This window comes from Macrotis lagotis, chromosome X (assembly GCF_037893015.1).
Source record: "Macrotis lagotis isolate mMagLag1 chromosome X, bilby.v1.9.chrom.fasta, whole genome shotgun sequence".
Taxonomy (NCBI): Eukaryota; Metazoa; Chordata; class Mammalia; order Peramelemorphia; family Peramelidae; genus Macrotis; species Macrotis lagotis.
The window spans coordinates 248,981,967-248,998,490 of record NC_133666.1 but is presented as its reverse complement, the minus strand read 5'-3'; the positions used below and the strand labels follow the sequence as shown (position 1 = coordinate 248,998,490).

Sequence of the window (16,524 nt, the reverse complement as noted above, 5' to 3'; positions counted from 1 at the left end):
ACATTTCCTTGTTGGATCTGCTTCTGCTTTTTTATTCCTAGCATGTCCTAATTCATTTCCTATTTATATGTGAACATTCCTTAGTATATTCTAGTTTGCAGTTGGAGACCAGTGTCTTATTTGGATTTGGAGCTTCCTTGTCTAGTCTGTTCCATTCTTTTTGCTTCTCTAGTTTTTAACTAGGAGCAAATGGTTTTTATAACTGCTGCTTTTTAATATAGTTAAAGGTCTAGAAATGCCTTTTCTCTTCATCCCTACCTCTTTTGTCATTTCCTTCATATTCTAGTTTTGTCTTTCTCCCTTTTCCTCCAGTGCCAAAAAAGGACATTGTGCTTGATAAATTGTTGTTCAAATAAAGACTAATAGGATACTGACATTTTCTGATTTGATGAATTCCCTATGTCCCCCACCCAGATTTAAAATGTTTATTTGCCTTACCATAACTCTAGAATAGTAGAGAGAAATATGACCTAAGAAAATAAATTTGTGGCAGCTTAGTGATCATAGTATTTAGGAATTACAGAGTTGGAATAGTATCGTTGTAGCTCTAGGGGCTTTGCTTGATTTCTGAGACCACTGACCGTCAGGAGGAAGAAGAGGAGGAGTGCCCCCCATTCTGCTAGTGACTGAGTAGCAGCCTCTAGGTCAGGGACCCTGACACTCAGGGCTGGGGGAAACTCTAGAGGTAATTGTGAATTGAGACCTAAGAAAGCCTCTGGTCTTCTCCAGTGGAACCCATGGAACACCTTGGGTCAGAAGAGAAGGGGGAAAGCAACTGAATTAGGAGCCAAATCAGAAGGCTAAATGCTTAAAAAGATATTACAAAGGGGTTGAGGGGGCAGGGAGGTGGTAATAGAAAAGAAGTAGTGGTGGCTTCAGTGTTCCATGTTAACCTGACCCACAAAGGAAGGTTTTTGCCTTTGGGCAGGGTCACCAATGGAAGAAGCCCACTATAGCATATTAAAGTGCATTTTGGCAGATCTGATCTTTGGCCTGTAACCCCATTGTCTGAATTTAAGGTCTATAGCCAATGCTGAGACAATTTTAGAGATAAACCCTTTTTCAAAAGTCAGACCTTCCTGGGTGCTGACAAGAGGCTGTCTGTTGGGAAAAATGAGCTGTGGGGCATGATCCAGATTCAGAGAAGAAAAAAATAGAAGCTAGAACCATGATGTCAGGTTGACTATCGGCACTCTCCTCATGGTAATCACTTTGCCAAAACAAACTGCATAAAAGGCTAGCAGCCCTGGAATCATTTGTGGTTTCTTTCCATGGTGGTGGGGAGGCTTGGTGCCAGCTGCTGGCTGCTGTTACTCCCTGCTTTCTCTCTCCCAACTGGGGTAAACATTTGGTGAAGCCAAATGTTTTTATGGAGTCAGATGGGTATTCACATTCATTCATTCACAAGAGACACTTTGATAAGGATGTAGCAAAGCAAAGACTCATTCTTTCCCTCATGTACAAGAGACGGAACAGCTGCAGAAATGTGGACTATGCCTGGGGTGAGGGTGGAGAGAGGTTACTTGGGTCTGATGCAGATCTAGGAGGTTTGGTTTGGCCATGCTTCATCCAAGTCCTGTAGGAGTGCAAGGAGAGCAAATGAGTTATGGCTCAACCTTTGGAGCAGCCCTGAACTCAAATTATCTGTGATGTGATTCCATTTGTTTAGTGGCCTGTGGGTTAGAGATGACCAGAGTGGACACAAGGAATTCCTAAAGCTATCTCAGCCTAGATTCATTTTCTCTCTCTCTCTCTCTCTCTCTCTCTCTCTCTCTCTCTCTCTCTCTCTCTCTCTCTCTCTCTCTCTCTCTCTCTCTCCCCCTCCCCTCTGTCTCCAACTCTCTCTGTTTCTGTCTCTCTTGCTTTCTCTCCCCTTCTGCCTCTCTGTCTCTGTCTCTCCATCTCTCTCTTTTCTTTCTTACTGTCTCTCTCTCAGCTGGTCCTTCAGCCTAGTTTCTGAAGCACCAGACAAGCCTCAAAGAAAAGGAGTCTATTGCACTTTTCCTTATTGTGTTTTACTTCCTGAGGAAATCCATTCATTTAAATGAAAATCCATTAGCCAATTTTTTTAGCCCCAATCTAGAAATTATCAAAAGTCTCAATTAAAACTCTCCTTTTTTCCCAAAATCTATTCTTCCTTCTGACTTCCTTATTTTTGCTAATAGTACTGCTTTTCTCCCAGCTATCCAGACATGAAACCAGGGATTTATCTTGAAATTCTTCTTATTGTTCATTACACCTCTTCCCATCCCTATTCTTTTTCTATTGCTCTTACATTTTACCAAGTACACCTTGCCAAGTATTAGCCTTGGATGACTCCCACTATCTGAATCCAGAGAAAGAACCGATAACTAAAAGTGTATAAAGAATAATTATATAGATATGGCTTGTTATATGTTATAAATTATATTTTACATATGACATATATGTTATATATGTATTATACATATCCACCCTATTTGGGTCTAATGGAAACCATCTTTAGGATGGGGGGCAGTGAAAGGAAGGGAGGAAAAAGAATTTTACATGATATTTTGTTGAAAGGAATAGCAAGTTGTGCCTAGTAGATTTGCAGTTTCATGTGCAATCATCTTTTTTTATTGTACTGCATTATGAAAATGTTTTATTTCATAAATTAAAAAAGAAAAATTTTTTAAATAAAAGAAAAATACATGTAGGTCCAGCCTAATGGAAAGACAGGCATTTATGTCAGGGAAAATCAGGGCTGTTTCTGATTCACCCACATAGCAGTTTCCCTGCCGAGAAGGTTACCTGAGTCATTGAACTTTTCTGGAAATCCTTGCCTGACTTGAGAAAGAAAGGAAAATACTTAACTAGAAAGCAAAGCCAAATATTCTAATGCAAAGGTGCAAATTGTTTCCTTGAAATACTCTGAACTCAACTAGAAGTTAATGTTTTCTTTGCTTTCCTGGTCGGAGGTTTGGTATTTTCTTGGTTTGGATCTAATATTTACTTATGTGTGACCTTGGTCAGCAAACATTTGTTAGGTGTCTCTTGTGTGCCAGAGCCTCTGCTAACACTGAGATATTAAGAAAGGCAAGAGAAAGGCCCCACCGGCCCTCTAGGAAGGGGGATCCTATTGCTGCCTTGCTGCCTTCTGTGAGCATCTCAGTACTTCAGAGGCGGGGACTGGATCCCAGGCCCTTCCAGCTCTTCTTGACCTTTTATCATCTCCCTGGCGGACAACTCTGGCCAAGGAATGACCCATCCCAATCCTAGCTGCCTCTGAGCTATTCCTAGAAACAAGATCTGTTCAAGTTTCCTAGCCAAGGATAGAGTGGACAGTGGTCATCAGTGAAACAGGAGGCAGTTCCCTCTCCCAAAACAATCCAGCCTCTGCAGGCCTCCAGACAAGTCACTCTGGCTGTTTGCACAGGCTGCTTGCCCAGGATACTCTGGTCCTCTTGGCTTTCCATTCAGAACTGCAGATGTTCCTTTGCTTGGTTTTTAGTTGTTGGGTTTTTTCTTTTTTCACTTTCATATGCACTCTCTTATGATCTTATAAATATCTAGGAGAAATTGATTTGTAGGCACTTCTGTTTGCCCCGTTTCCTCATCTGTAAAAATGAGCTGGAGAAAGAAACAGCAAGCCACTCCAGTATCTCTGTCTAAAGTTGGATAACTGAGCAAGTTCCTTAACTTCAGTTTGCCCCAGTTTCTTCATCTGTAAAAGTGAATTGGAGAAAGAAATGGCAAACCACCCCAATTACTTTGCCAAGAAACCCCAAGTAGGATCATGAAGAGTTAGACATGACTGAAATGCATCACTGTAAGCTTTGCCTCAGTAGTAAGATGGAGACAACCTGAGACAATATATCCTGGGATGTTGGCAATGCCTTGTATGCACTATCAGAGTAGAAGACACCTAAGCCAGAGATAAAGAGCTCTTGGAGTGGGAGTAAGAAGGAAGATACAATGCTTATCGATCCAATTCATATTCAGAAGTTACTAGTCATCAGACGGGCAGCCACACTCCAACCCTGAGAAAAGAGCTGAGTTGGCATTGCCCTTGAAATAGGGTTGAATAATGGTATCTCCTGCCACCCCCCCTGAGCCTGGCACTGACACAAAGGTTGTAGCTCCATTCCTGTGCTTCTGACAAATATTAAAACACATCCATCTAGTTTTCTGAGATTGTTTTAAACCATGTGAGACAAATTAAGTGCAGAATTAATATTTAATCAGAGCCACAATTCACACCTAAAGACAGTGAAGTTTAGTCTTTCCGGAGGCGGCCCAGTCAAGGAAGAAGCTCCAACCTTAACTGGACTGAAGCCTGTGCACGCTCAAGGAGAATATGACTCTCAGAGAAAGCAACAAGAGCTGCTTCCTCTCCTCATGTCACAGCCAGCTCCAACTAGGGGCACATTGGACTCCAAGTCACGGGACTATCTTTAGGGAAAGGCAGAAGGCCTTGGTATCCTACCACTCTGACTAACCAACCACTGGCTTCAGCTCTCCCATCACTTGCATCCCATATCTGGAGCTGAAAACTAATGTTATTTCTTAGGGAGCAAAGTATTATCTGGGTGTGCTGATCAAGGATCTGACAGAGCTTCAGGGCATTGGGTCAAATAATTAGACCTGACCAGCTAAGTAAAGCCATTCTGAGATACTAATTTTGTTCCTAGAAAGAGTTACTCATTCTTCCAAAGTACATTTAAATGGTATATTTCCAGTCTAAACTCAAAATGATTCCCTTCATATACTCTGCAATGTAGACAAACTGTATTATTTCCTAATCTGTGAAAATTTTCCTCAGTTTTCTAACTCTGTGTCTTTGCTTACATTATTCCCTAGACCCAGAATTTCCTTTTCAGGAATGTGAATTGTGTGATTAGGCATATGAGAGTCCTATGGTGCAGATACAAGGCACTGTGGAGAGAGCTCTTGACTTGGAGTCATTTTCATGAATTCAAATGTGACCTCAGACACTCTTTTTGGCCCTGGACTAGTTGCTTAATTATGTGCCTCAGTTTCCTCATTTGTAATGGCAATCCACTCCAGCAACTTTGCCAAGAAAATTCCAGTTGGGGACACGAAGTGATGGGGACCCATCTGAACAACAACAAAGAAAGACTCCATTCCCTTCACCTCTCCTCAATTTTCAGTTGTTCTACTAGTGACCTTCCCCATAAAGACATCCTTATTTTCCCATAGCAGTCAAACAGCTATTCAAAGCCTTTAACATAAAACCAGGAAGTAGTGGGCAAATCACTTGAATCCTCTAGGAATCAGTTCCCACATCTCTAAAATGCAGAGGTTGGATTTTAAGGACTGATAATGTGATTAAGGAGAGCAGAGGTTGTTTGATTCATATGCTTACATGTAAACATTAAAAGCATACACAGCTGGTTTGTTCATATGTCAGGCTGCTAGGTTTCTGAAGAACAGTCTGATAAATTAATGTTTAATGAGACTTCACCATGTTCCATCATTTTGATGGTTTGCAGTCTGGCCTCAGCCTACCCTAGGAATGAATTTTCTTTTCCACATGAATGCTTCTTTGGTGGATTCTGTCCTTTGACTTGACTTTGGGGACACACCCTAGAAACCTGTGAATTTCAGAGAGCTGCTTTGGATTTATGCATGGACCAAACCAAGTCCTCTTGATCCTTTGGGGCAGAAGGAGGCAAATAATAAAGATGTCCATGGCAACTGGAAGTGACTGAAATGATGAAGTAAGATCTTAATGATGAATAGCAACTCTTGGATTTTCCAAGGTTAACCTTTGGAATTGTACAGTAATTCACAATCTTTCATTTCCAACAGTCTTGCAGCAGGTGCTATAGCACTGGTTTGTTCTCTGCCAGATGTCTCACATTTTCATATCTCCCCTGCTCCTTTCACTGCCCTTATCCATTTCCTAAGTCCTCTTTTTCTCCCAGCTTGCGACTAATGTGACTCCATTCTAAGGGGGAATTGACAGACTTCTTTATGTGCATCACAACCCCTTTGGGGGTAGTGTAATGTGTGATTATTCTTGTAAGACTCCTTGTCTGTTTTAGTATTTTGGTCATTTGAAATAACCCTGGAAAGTCTTTTGTCTATCCATTCAAATAATTGTAGGGGGTATATCATTTCATAGACTTGAGGTCCTTTGGATCTGTCCATCCAAGGAATTGTAGGGGGAACTATTTCATAGGCTTAAGAACCACCAAGAAACATTAGAGATCAACCAATCCAACTGTCTCATTGTTATTGTTGTTATTCAGTTGTTTCACTTGTGCCCAATTTCTTATGAACCCATTTGGGTATTTTTGGCAAAGATACTAGAATGTTTTGCCATATCCTTCTCTAGCTCATGTTACAGGAAACTGTGGCACATTGGGTTAAGTGACTCGAACAGGGTCACACATCTAGTAAATGTCTGAAGTCAGAGTTGAACTCAGGAAGATGAGTCTTCCTGACTCCAGACCCAATATTGCATCCACTGCACCACCTAGCTGCCCCTGCCTCATATCACAAACAAACAAAGAAAACAGCCTCAAAGACATGAAATGTCTTATCCTACATGGAGCCAAGAGAACTGGTGTTCAAGTCCAGGTCTTCTGACTTCAGACCTAATCACAGAATTAGAGCTTTAGAGAAAAAGGAGCTTTAGAGACCCTCTCATCCAAACCTCTCATTTTAACAATGAGGAAGTCAGTAGAGACTGACCTGTAGTAAGTAAGATAGGTGGGACTAGAGTTGAGAGTTTTCCTTCTGACCTATGCAGCCTTTCTTTGATGTGTCACTACCTTTTGCTGCCTTGACTGTGATTCATGATGCTGCTGGGAGATGAATTCATCAGAAGGCCCTGCAAGCTAGGGAAGCAGCAAGCAGTCTCCCAATTCAAGGTATCTAGGTGGCAAAGCAATTAAAGTGTTGGTCTTGGAGTTAGGAAAAGCTGAATTCAAATCCTGCCACAGACACCTAGCTATAGGACCTTGGGCAAGTCACACCTCTCAGTTTCAGTTTCCTTAAATGGAAGCTTTCCTAAAGTGGAGCTAATAATCATTGGGGGCTCAAACAAGTTAACACATATAAACCTTAAAGTAATAATAGCAAACATTTATATAGCATCTGGTGTATAGTAGGTACTTCACAAATATCATCTCATTTGATCCTCACAACCCTGAGTTAGGGATTATTATCTCTTTTACAGAAGAGACTGAGGTTAAGTGACTTGCCCAGGATCACACAGCTAGTATAAGTGTCTTAGGCTGAATTTGAACTCAAATCTCCCTGATAGCACTCTATCCATTATGCCACCTAGCTGCCTTTACAATACTGTATAAATGCTAGCTAACATTATTAGTGAAAAGTTTTGGTTTGGGGGAGGGAGGCCCAGCATCAACCACAAACACAACACAATTGTGAATTCAGTTAAATCTCCCATGGAGCAGGCATTACCATAAAAAGTTTTACATTCAAGTTTCCTCTGTATGGTAAACACTGTAGATCTGTGAGTGCTGAATGAATCAAAAGCATTTCAGTTCAAGTGGGAAAAGTGACAAAACCATAGGAGCAAAAATACTTATGTCAGAGTTATTCTTCCAGGAGCTTGCTTCTGACTTCAGTATGTTAAGATATGGATTAGAAATCTGAAAGGAGAACTAAGAACATCCAGGTGTAGCTAGTAGGTGGAAAGGCCTTATTTTGACTTTGCTTGCCAGAAGGACCAAAGCTATCCCTGGGCTTTGAGAGAAAACATTGACAAATGGCCTTTACAAGTATACTCATGCATCCTTGCCTGGGGAACACTCTTTGCAAAGACATAATATGCCTGAGTAAATCCTTCTTCATAGCTTAGATCAATTCCCTTACAATCTACCCTTGATCAAGTTTACTATATGGTAAAAATTTAATGTGGGCAGCCTAAGTTGAGAGTATATTAGAAAGAGATAGTAGGAGCAGCTAGGTAGTGCAGTGGATAGAGCACCGGTCCTCGAGTCAGGAGGACCTGAGTTCAAATATGACCTCAGACACTTAATAATTACCTAGCTGTGTGGCCTTGGGCAATTCACTTAACCCCATTGCCTTACAAAAAAAAAAAAAAAGATAGTGGACTGAGTTCAGTTTCCCATTAGCAGATCTTGATTAAGGGGGAAAAAAAGACAGCAGGTAACAATAGTGGATAGAACTCTGGACTCGGGATCTGGAAGATCTGAGTTCAAACCCTGCCTCAGATATTTTACTAGCTGTGTGACTCTGGACATCACTTCATCTCTCTTTTTGCCCCAGTTTTCTCAACTATAAAAGAGTTATAATAATAGCACCTTTCTCACAAAGGTGAAGCTCAGAAATAATAAAAAGTGCTTAGACATAAGAAATGATGAGCTCAATGATTTTAGAAAAACATGGAAAGATTTGCATGAAATAATGAAGAGCAAAATGAGCAGAACCAGCACTTTTATTTTAAGAATGGCTTTCAATGAATGTCATTTTGACTATTATAAATACTTAAATTAACTATAAAGGCCATAGGATTAAAGATGCTACCTGCATCCAGAGAAAGAACTGAATAATTTTATATGTGTATGTGTCCATGAGTGTGTAAATGTATGCATGTATCTATACATATGTATTATAGATATCTATTATATATAATATATATATATATATATATATATATATATATATATATATATATATATACTTATTTGTGTTTAATGATAGCCATCTCTGTGGAGGTAGGGGAAGGAAAAAAGAAAAAGAAATTTACATGATAACTACTATATATTTAAAAAGAATAGCAAATTGTAATAATTTATTTGTAGCATCATAAGAAATCATCTCTTTTATTATATACTGGAAATCCTTATTTTGTTCCATAAATTAAGATAAAATAAAAATTTTTTAGAAGTACTTAGCATAGTGCCTAGTAGGTAGTAGGTTCTATATAAATGTTTCTTTCTTTCCCCTCCCTCACCTAAAAAAAATGCTTCTCATCTGATACCTGGGACTTATTCTGTATCTTTGAACCTACCAGGAAAAAAAAAATTACTCCTTAGTAATGATTTGGTCTGTCCAATGAACAGTCAAACTGAAGACAAAGAGAGATGAGTGTTTATTTGGCTGTCATGGCTGGTGAGCTCAGCGGGATGAAAATAAGAGTTTCTCTCTTATCTCCGTAACATGAAGCCATCCTTTATGCTTTGCTCAATATTGGCACCCATGGAGAGGAAGCACAATATGAAGTTTGCAATTTGTTTTTTACTGTGTAGGCAAATGATGCAGAAATCTGTCTGAAAATCATCTTGCAGTTATTTGTTAATAACAATCCCTACAGAAGCAGCATGTTATGGAATTGAGACAGAGAAATTAATTTCTCTGGAATCTAGTTATTTCCACTGGCCCTGCCTCACTTTTCTCATTCATAAAATGGGGTTAACCATACTTTCACTATCAGACTCACAGGGTTATTAAGAATAATCCTTTGTCGATCTGTGATCATTGGTTTTGATCTCAAAGTGGTCTTGTAATACAACCCTTCATTTGACAAATGAACAGAATGAAGCTGAATTTGAGTCCCCCAGGGGAGATGGGGGAGGGGGCTAAGGGGGGGCGGGGTGAGTGGAAAATACTAGGCTTGGGAGTTAGAAAGACCTGAATTCAAATTCTCCTTCAGGCAATTAGTGTGTTCTTGGACAAGTCAACCTTTCTGTGCCTCAGTTGTCTAAGCTAGAAAATTAGTTGAATTCAGTAGGTTCTAGTCTTAGCTGCTAGCCTCTCTGGCTTTGTTCCAACTAAAATTCCCCCTCCTACAGGAAATCTTCCCCAGTGCCTTCTTAATTCCATGGTATCCACTCTCTTAATTTTTCCTATTTATCCTGTCCTGTGCTTTGCATGTTATCTCCTTCACTAGATTGTAAGCTTCTTGAGGACAGGGCCTGTCTTTGCCTCTTTAGTAACCCCTAGCCCTTAGTCCAGTGCCTGGCTTTGCTTAATAACTGTTTATTGAATGAATGAACAAGTTTATGATGCCCCTAAGAAGTAAGGCAAATGTCCAAAACAGATTTTTGAACCTAGACTTCATGACTTCAAGTCCAGTAGTCTCTGCATCGCATCACAACTATGGGAAGTGGTGTGCTGCAGGCTGGCAAACTGATCTTCATGGGTACCCTGAAATTATAGAGACTATTTAGGTCCCCAAGAGTATCTTTTCAATTTCCATCTTCTGTGTTAGTGTTTTCTAAAACCAATGGTAGGCTTGGGTTTCCTCCTCTTCCAAAAGAGTGAACCTACATAAGATTGTGCTGATGGGACCAAGCAACTTTCCTATCATATTGGAAGGAATTTGATCTAGGTCATGCTATCCTGTTCTTTGATATCTGCTTAGAACCAAAAACCTATTAAAATCTGAGTCTCTGCAGAAAGGATGCCACCAATTGTAAGGCTGCTCTGAAGATGTCCAGGGCAGGCACCATCATTGTTAGGAATATCTGAATAGTCATGTTTTTAATAGCTTCTGTTGTCAACACCTAATCTTTTTTTTTTTTCCTCCCTTTAGGTCTGTTCCTTATCCTAGGTTTGATATTGTACCCTGCTGGTTGGGGTTCCCAGAAGGCAATAAACTACTGTGGACATTATGCTTCTGCCTATAAACTAGGAGAATGCTCCCTTGGCTGGGCCTTCTACACAGCCATTGGTGGTACTGTCCTGACCTTCATCTGTGCTGTCTTCTCAGCACAAGCTGAGATCGCCACATCCAGTGACAAAGTACAAGAAGAAATTGAAGAAGGGAAAAACCTGATCTGCCTCCTTTAATTTGAGAAAGAGAGAGATCAGAGCCTGTTCTTTCCTAATTAACTTTGGAAAAGGATCCACTTTCCTGTTTTCTCTGATGGTGACTGGGTCCCATGTGTTGTCAGCGGCCTGTTTCTACCGAAGCCATCCTTCATTCTCCCAGAGCTGAAGAACCAACAGGAAGAAACAGCCCATCTCAGAAAAGCTGGACACAAGTGGCCAGTGGGGCAAGGTGGGGGAGGGAGTTTTGAAGTATGTAAATAGCAATATAAACCATGTTAAATCGCTGACAAATGCTGTCTTTATTAGATTGCATCTTCCCCAGAGTTGCTGAAGGATTCTAAGCAATACAGCCAGCAATCTTTATTCTGGACAGGATGAGACAGAAAACCACTCCTCTCTGTATTTTGAGACCATCTTCTGCTACAAATTTAGAACTCTTGTGCAAAGAGCATCCATCAGAATGAGTTTGGCTAGGGGGACTGTGGTCCAAAATGACTTCAAATACAATTAACTGCCTGCCATAGAACATTTTGGCTGGGTGAAAATGAAGCTATATTCACTCTCTGATGGGGAAAAACAAGTGATGTTAAAGGGGAAACAAGATATTGTCAAGGTATTACTCCCCTTGAGTACCATGCAAAGAGACTGAAGGTGATATTAATCTGGGGGATCCAGTCTTTTGTAAGGGTCCCCCACATGAAGATTACTCAAGATGAGGCACCTTCTCGGGTTAGGTGGACCAAAAGTCAGTTTGGGATTGCAGAAAGTGGGTAACGACTAAAATCTTACAACCCCATGGTAATGAAATTGTTATCTTTGATCTTTCAACACTTTGAAGGTTCCAAATTTCATTCCTGTAGTCCACTCACCCCAGAGACACTAATACTTCTTTACACTCCAGGCTATGTATTAGTAAGCATTCAAAATAAGATCAGCTCCTCCAGCCCTTGGTGTCTAGCCTTTTGGTCAGATGCCTTTCTGGACCTACCTAGACTAGTCCTTGACCAACAAACAGAAGGTCTCAGGTTTCCAATGGAAGCCATTCCAGCTTTGAAGGACCCACCATCTAGAAGAAATGTCCAAGTAAGATTCAAGTGATAGTTGGTTACCTTTAGAATTGGAGAAAAATGCTTCCCCCCCATCATCATTCAGCAGGCTAGCCTGCTTGGGCCATCAGGTTCTGAGACTGTCCCAGTTCCCAGTTCAAATGCAGATAATGTGTTTTTTGCCTGGTGTTAGCACTTGGCTTCATTCAACTGCCAAAGGGAAGCTCATTCCCTTTCCTCATTCCAGAGACTGATGTCCCAGGACCAGCTGTGGCCCATTCAAATGCTTAACTGAGAAGCCCTGCCAAATTCTCAGCATTTGTGGGGGGACATTTTCCCACTGTTTGTTCATCACGTTGCCGTCAGCTGTATTTCCAAATACAGCAGCAATATAGCAATAGTTACCATAACTGATGTTTTTTAACAAAAAAAGTCAACTAGTCACATGACTTTCATTTTTCTAAGCACAGTAACTCTTCTGGAGGACAAATTTAAGGAAGATAAAATAACTTCTGAGGAACCAACAAGGAAAAATAATAGCTGTTATAAAGGAATACTTTTCCATAAATTGTAGTTTTATTTAAGAGTCTGTGGAGCTCTAAACACCCTATGAATGATTCTGCAGGTTCAGGTATATGGACAAACTCGGGAAGACTCCTTCCTTCCTCTGGAAAAGCTTTGCCAACCTTGAAAAGTGCCTTGGGGACCAGAAAGCACACTTATGCTCACAGTTTTATCATTTGCCATTCTGAACTTTTTTAAAAATGATATTCATAATACTCCTCTGGAAACTACAGTCCCTGGTCTACAGGCATGAAGTCTTCATTTATGCTACCTGCCAAATCTGGACATCCATAATTGAGAAAAAGGATTTGTGTGAAATTAATTGATGCTGTTAGTTTCTAAAAATAATTATCAGTGAATTCAAATTGACTGCCAAATTCCTTCCAAGAGACCAACAGAGATGGGGCCTTACTTTTGCTTTCTTACAACAACTTTTCAGCTCTAAACATTGACTTGGCTGAAAACAACTAGTAGTTTGGCTTAGAATTTTTTCCATCCTGCTCAGTAAATCCAGTTCATGTGTTTTTCTTTGGTTCTCTTGTATTAGAATCCTTTGGAAAACTCTCATTTATTTGGGGATAAGTGTTCTACTCTAGTTCCTCTTCATGGTGTGAAGGTGACCCTGAATTCTTGAAATTCAAGCATAGTGTACCAATTCAATTTATTGAGCATTCAGCTGCTATTGTGTGCCAGGAACAAGTGAAAAAAAAACTGTTCTTGCTCATAAGGACTTCCATTCTCTTGGGCACAAAATGCTTTGAGTACAAGTGCCATGATTTGAGTATTTCTAATTGCAGAGATTATCTTCACCAGAAGGTGAATTATGGTCACAACTATCCAAAATTAAGAGTGGATAAAAGAGCATTGGCTCTTGAGTCAAGCTTACATTTGTGTCCTTGTGCAAATAAGACCCAATTGATCAGACATCAGTTTTCTAACCTGCAAATTGGGGGATTAGAGTAGATGGCTACTAAGGGCCTTTCCAGCTCTAGATCTATGAAAATTGTAATCAAGAGCTCCCAAAACAATGGACAAGTAGAGTGGAGACGCAGCATATAATAAATCAAGTAAAAAACAATCTCAAGTAATAAACTAAATGATTATCCAAAATTACCAAGTGGAATTGTTTTCTAATCACCTAAAAAGATGGCAATGTTCACTATCAATAGAGTAAAATACAAGAATAATTTAAAAAGTGATGTAGTACTCTGAAAACAGAGGAAGGGCCTTTCACATTTTGTTCTAGCACTAAGTTGCTAAGAAAACTGCCTCTGCTTTTAGAATCTCTGTCCAATTTGTGAGGTCTCACAGGAAATAAGATAAATTCACAAATTTCATCTTTAAGTAATTCTAATCTCAGGTGAATGAGTTCAACCTATTTCCTATAATTCTTCACTCTGTTCTTCTTCAAACCTATCATCAGTAAGTTTCCAGAATCAGCTGAGAGCCAGAGGATCACCTGGGAGATTTTAAATCTTTTGAAACTTTAAAAGTACTCCAAAACTTGGACTTTCTAAGATTTCCTCAAGAAGTCTACTTTAACAGCTGTGTAATCACTACCGCTCTTGCCTTTTAACCAATGATTACAAATGCTTGTTAATGCATACACCTGCCCCTACACCAGGAACAGCTTATCTTGGCTGCAGGCTAGCCTCACCTAACTCTAGGACACATCGGGAGCAAAAGAATGGAAGTCAGTCTGAAGCTGAAAAAGAAAGAACTTAAAGGTCTTCTGTATTACAGACTAGTTCTGACTGACTGTAGTCTCAAGTAATTAGATTGTAAATCCATCCTGTGACTCAGATGAAAAGGGAGAGATGGTGTTAAAATGGTGATTTTTTTTTTTTGAAGAGGGCATTTTCTAGTTCATTTTTGTTGTCTACACTAAGCTTGGAATCTTTAACTACATCTGCTATCACATATAATCTTAGAGTTTAACAAAAAAAAATGACTCTAGGTATGGCTAGGTTCCAAACTTGTATTAATGCTCTGACCTAAAAATTTCTATGTAGGCACATAATCTAGCTTTATTGCTTGTTCAGTTACCACTTTTGTGGTTTTATTCATTATGCAAAGGTCTTTTCTTGATTCATCAACAAAATGTTCCCACACTCATTTTTCACTCTTCATTTCAACCTTCAAGATAATCTCAATCTCATTTTTGACAAATTCCAGCTAATTTCTATAGGCTTAAATAACTTCAAGAACCAAAAGGTACCGTCTTGATATCATACCTTCATCACCTTTATCTCTGTGGCTGTTATCTTGGCTGTAAGAATGCTGCTATCCCCAATTATTCTCTTCCCATCAATTGCAAGTAAAGATGTAAACATTTGTATCCAAAGCCAAATTTAATTAGTTGGACCTTGCAAGATATTTTCTTAAAAAGTACCAAGAAAATGAAACCACTGAAAGACTTTCCACACAGTAAAAGTGACCATATAACAGGAAGGGAATCTACTTGGTGGATAAACGGTAGCAAAGGTGACATCAAACCTTGAGGCCTGCACTGGACTGAAGAGCAGAGAAACCAGCATCCATTCATCAACCACCATGCATCTCCGTCCACCAAAACTTCCTGAAAATTGTGTTGGCTTGGACTCAGGTTATTCTGACTAGCTCTTTAAAAACCACTCAAGATGGAGACTATGCAGGGAAGAAATGCAGATGTTAACTGTTCATTTCTCAGCTCTTCCATTTTTCTGACAAGTATAAAAAAGAAGAGTTGCAATATTCCTAATACATTTCAGATGACCATCTCATATCATATCACTGAAAATGTAATATGCTTGGACTATTGCACCAGAAGAGTCCTATTTATTTTGCCAAAGTCTCAGCTTCAGGCAAATTTGTAAGGTGTCACAGTGATACTGAGAGAACTATGAAATGTTTGCCAATGGTTCTGTGGATTCTTTAAACCTGTGTGTTAACTCAACAGTGTAAAATTGACTTGGGGGGGGTTGGGGGGGAATATTTTTTAATCATTTTCAATCTGTGGTTTGATAATCTTTTGTTAAACATGTACTCAGTTAAGTGCCATAGTCCTTCTTTTGAAGTGTAGCATATTTAAAATTAGATATATATGTTACATGTTTATATGTATATGTATGTACATATATATATACACATGTATATATCTATATATCTATATATACACAAGTCTGTGAGAGATGTGCAATAACATAGGCATATGTTTGGTTTTTGAAAACTGGAGGAGTTAGAAAAGGGTTGGGGGGAGGGAGGAAATCGTTCTATTCAAAGCAAAAGAGAGCTAGAAATGTAGGCTTTACCCCTTAGAAACCTATGGCAATTCTAATGAGCTATAGAAATCATGGAGAAAATAAACTGATTGTTGGTGTGAATTTAATCTCAATCCATAAAATCACTAGATTTTTTTTTTTTGGAAAGCCTGAGAACCCAGGCCTCCTTTTTTGCTAGCCTTTAATTTGAAATGTGAAGCTGCCATGCTGCTTTTGTCAGGCTAATCTCTAGTAGCAGATATATTATACATATGTGTATATATATAATCACCAAGAAGCTTATTTCTGAATATGCTTTTTTTACACTTATCATCCATTGGGGCCACTGCTTCAAGGCTGTTTTCTCATCTCCTCTTGGCCATACCACTCTAGCTTTAATACAGGCATTTATTTCAAGTGTAATAAGTGAGTGCAATTTTGTCAAAATCCTGGCCTGTAATTACACATTGATATTTAGGAATGATGACTTTGTAAAGCCAAAGGGCCCGAAAGCAAGACCAGGGTTTCTTCTGAGTCTGTGGTGAAACTGTCCTTGGCCAGAGGCATCTGGAAAGAAGAGTGGGTGGGAGGAAGGAAGACTTCAGTGTCCTGTGTATAAGCATGCAACAGTCACTTGAGCCAAATATAGAAATAAAGTTGTATTGACAGACTTAGTTTGAGCCAATGATCATTTGTGGTACTCCTATTGTGTTTTCAACTAACATTTTTCCAACTGTGCACATGTATTTACTTCCTTTCCCACTCCTAAAAGCTCTGAATTAAACTAGACTTTATAAAACTGTTCTGAATGTGCCTGATTATATATTGATTTGAATACTGTGGATACTTTTAATCAAGAAATAATTTTGAACAAATAAGAAATAATTATTCCCAATTTGCTATTGGGAAGAGAAACAGAA

At 39.4% G+C, this 16,524-nt stretch overlaps 1 protein-coding gene across 4 annotated transcripts in view; it reads left to right on the top strand.

The window, feature by feature from the left end:
• The window catches only part of LHFPL2 (LHFPL tetraspan subfamily member 2), a 231,397-nt gene extending 219,176 nt beyond the window's left edge, over positions 1 to 12,221 (top strand). For all 4 annotated transcript variants that reach the window (XM_074208395.1, XM_074208392.1, XM_074208394.1 and 1 more), the window contains one exon: positions 10,517 to 12,221. In XM_074208395.1, the coding sequence (XP_074064496.1) occupies positions 10,517 to 10,773 (257 nt within the window). In that variant the 3' untranslated portion in view covers positions 10,774 to 12,221. The remainder of the gene's footprint in view (positions 1 to 10,516) is intronic.
• Positions 12,222 to 16,524: the final 4,303 nt, after the last annotated feature.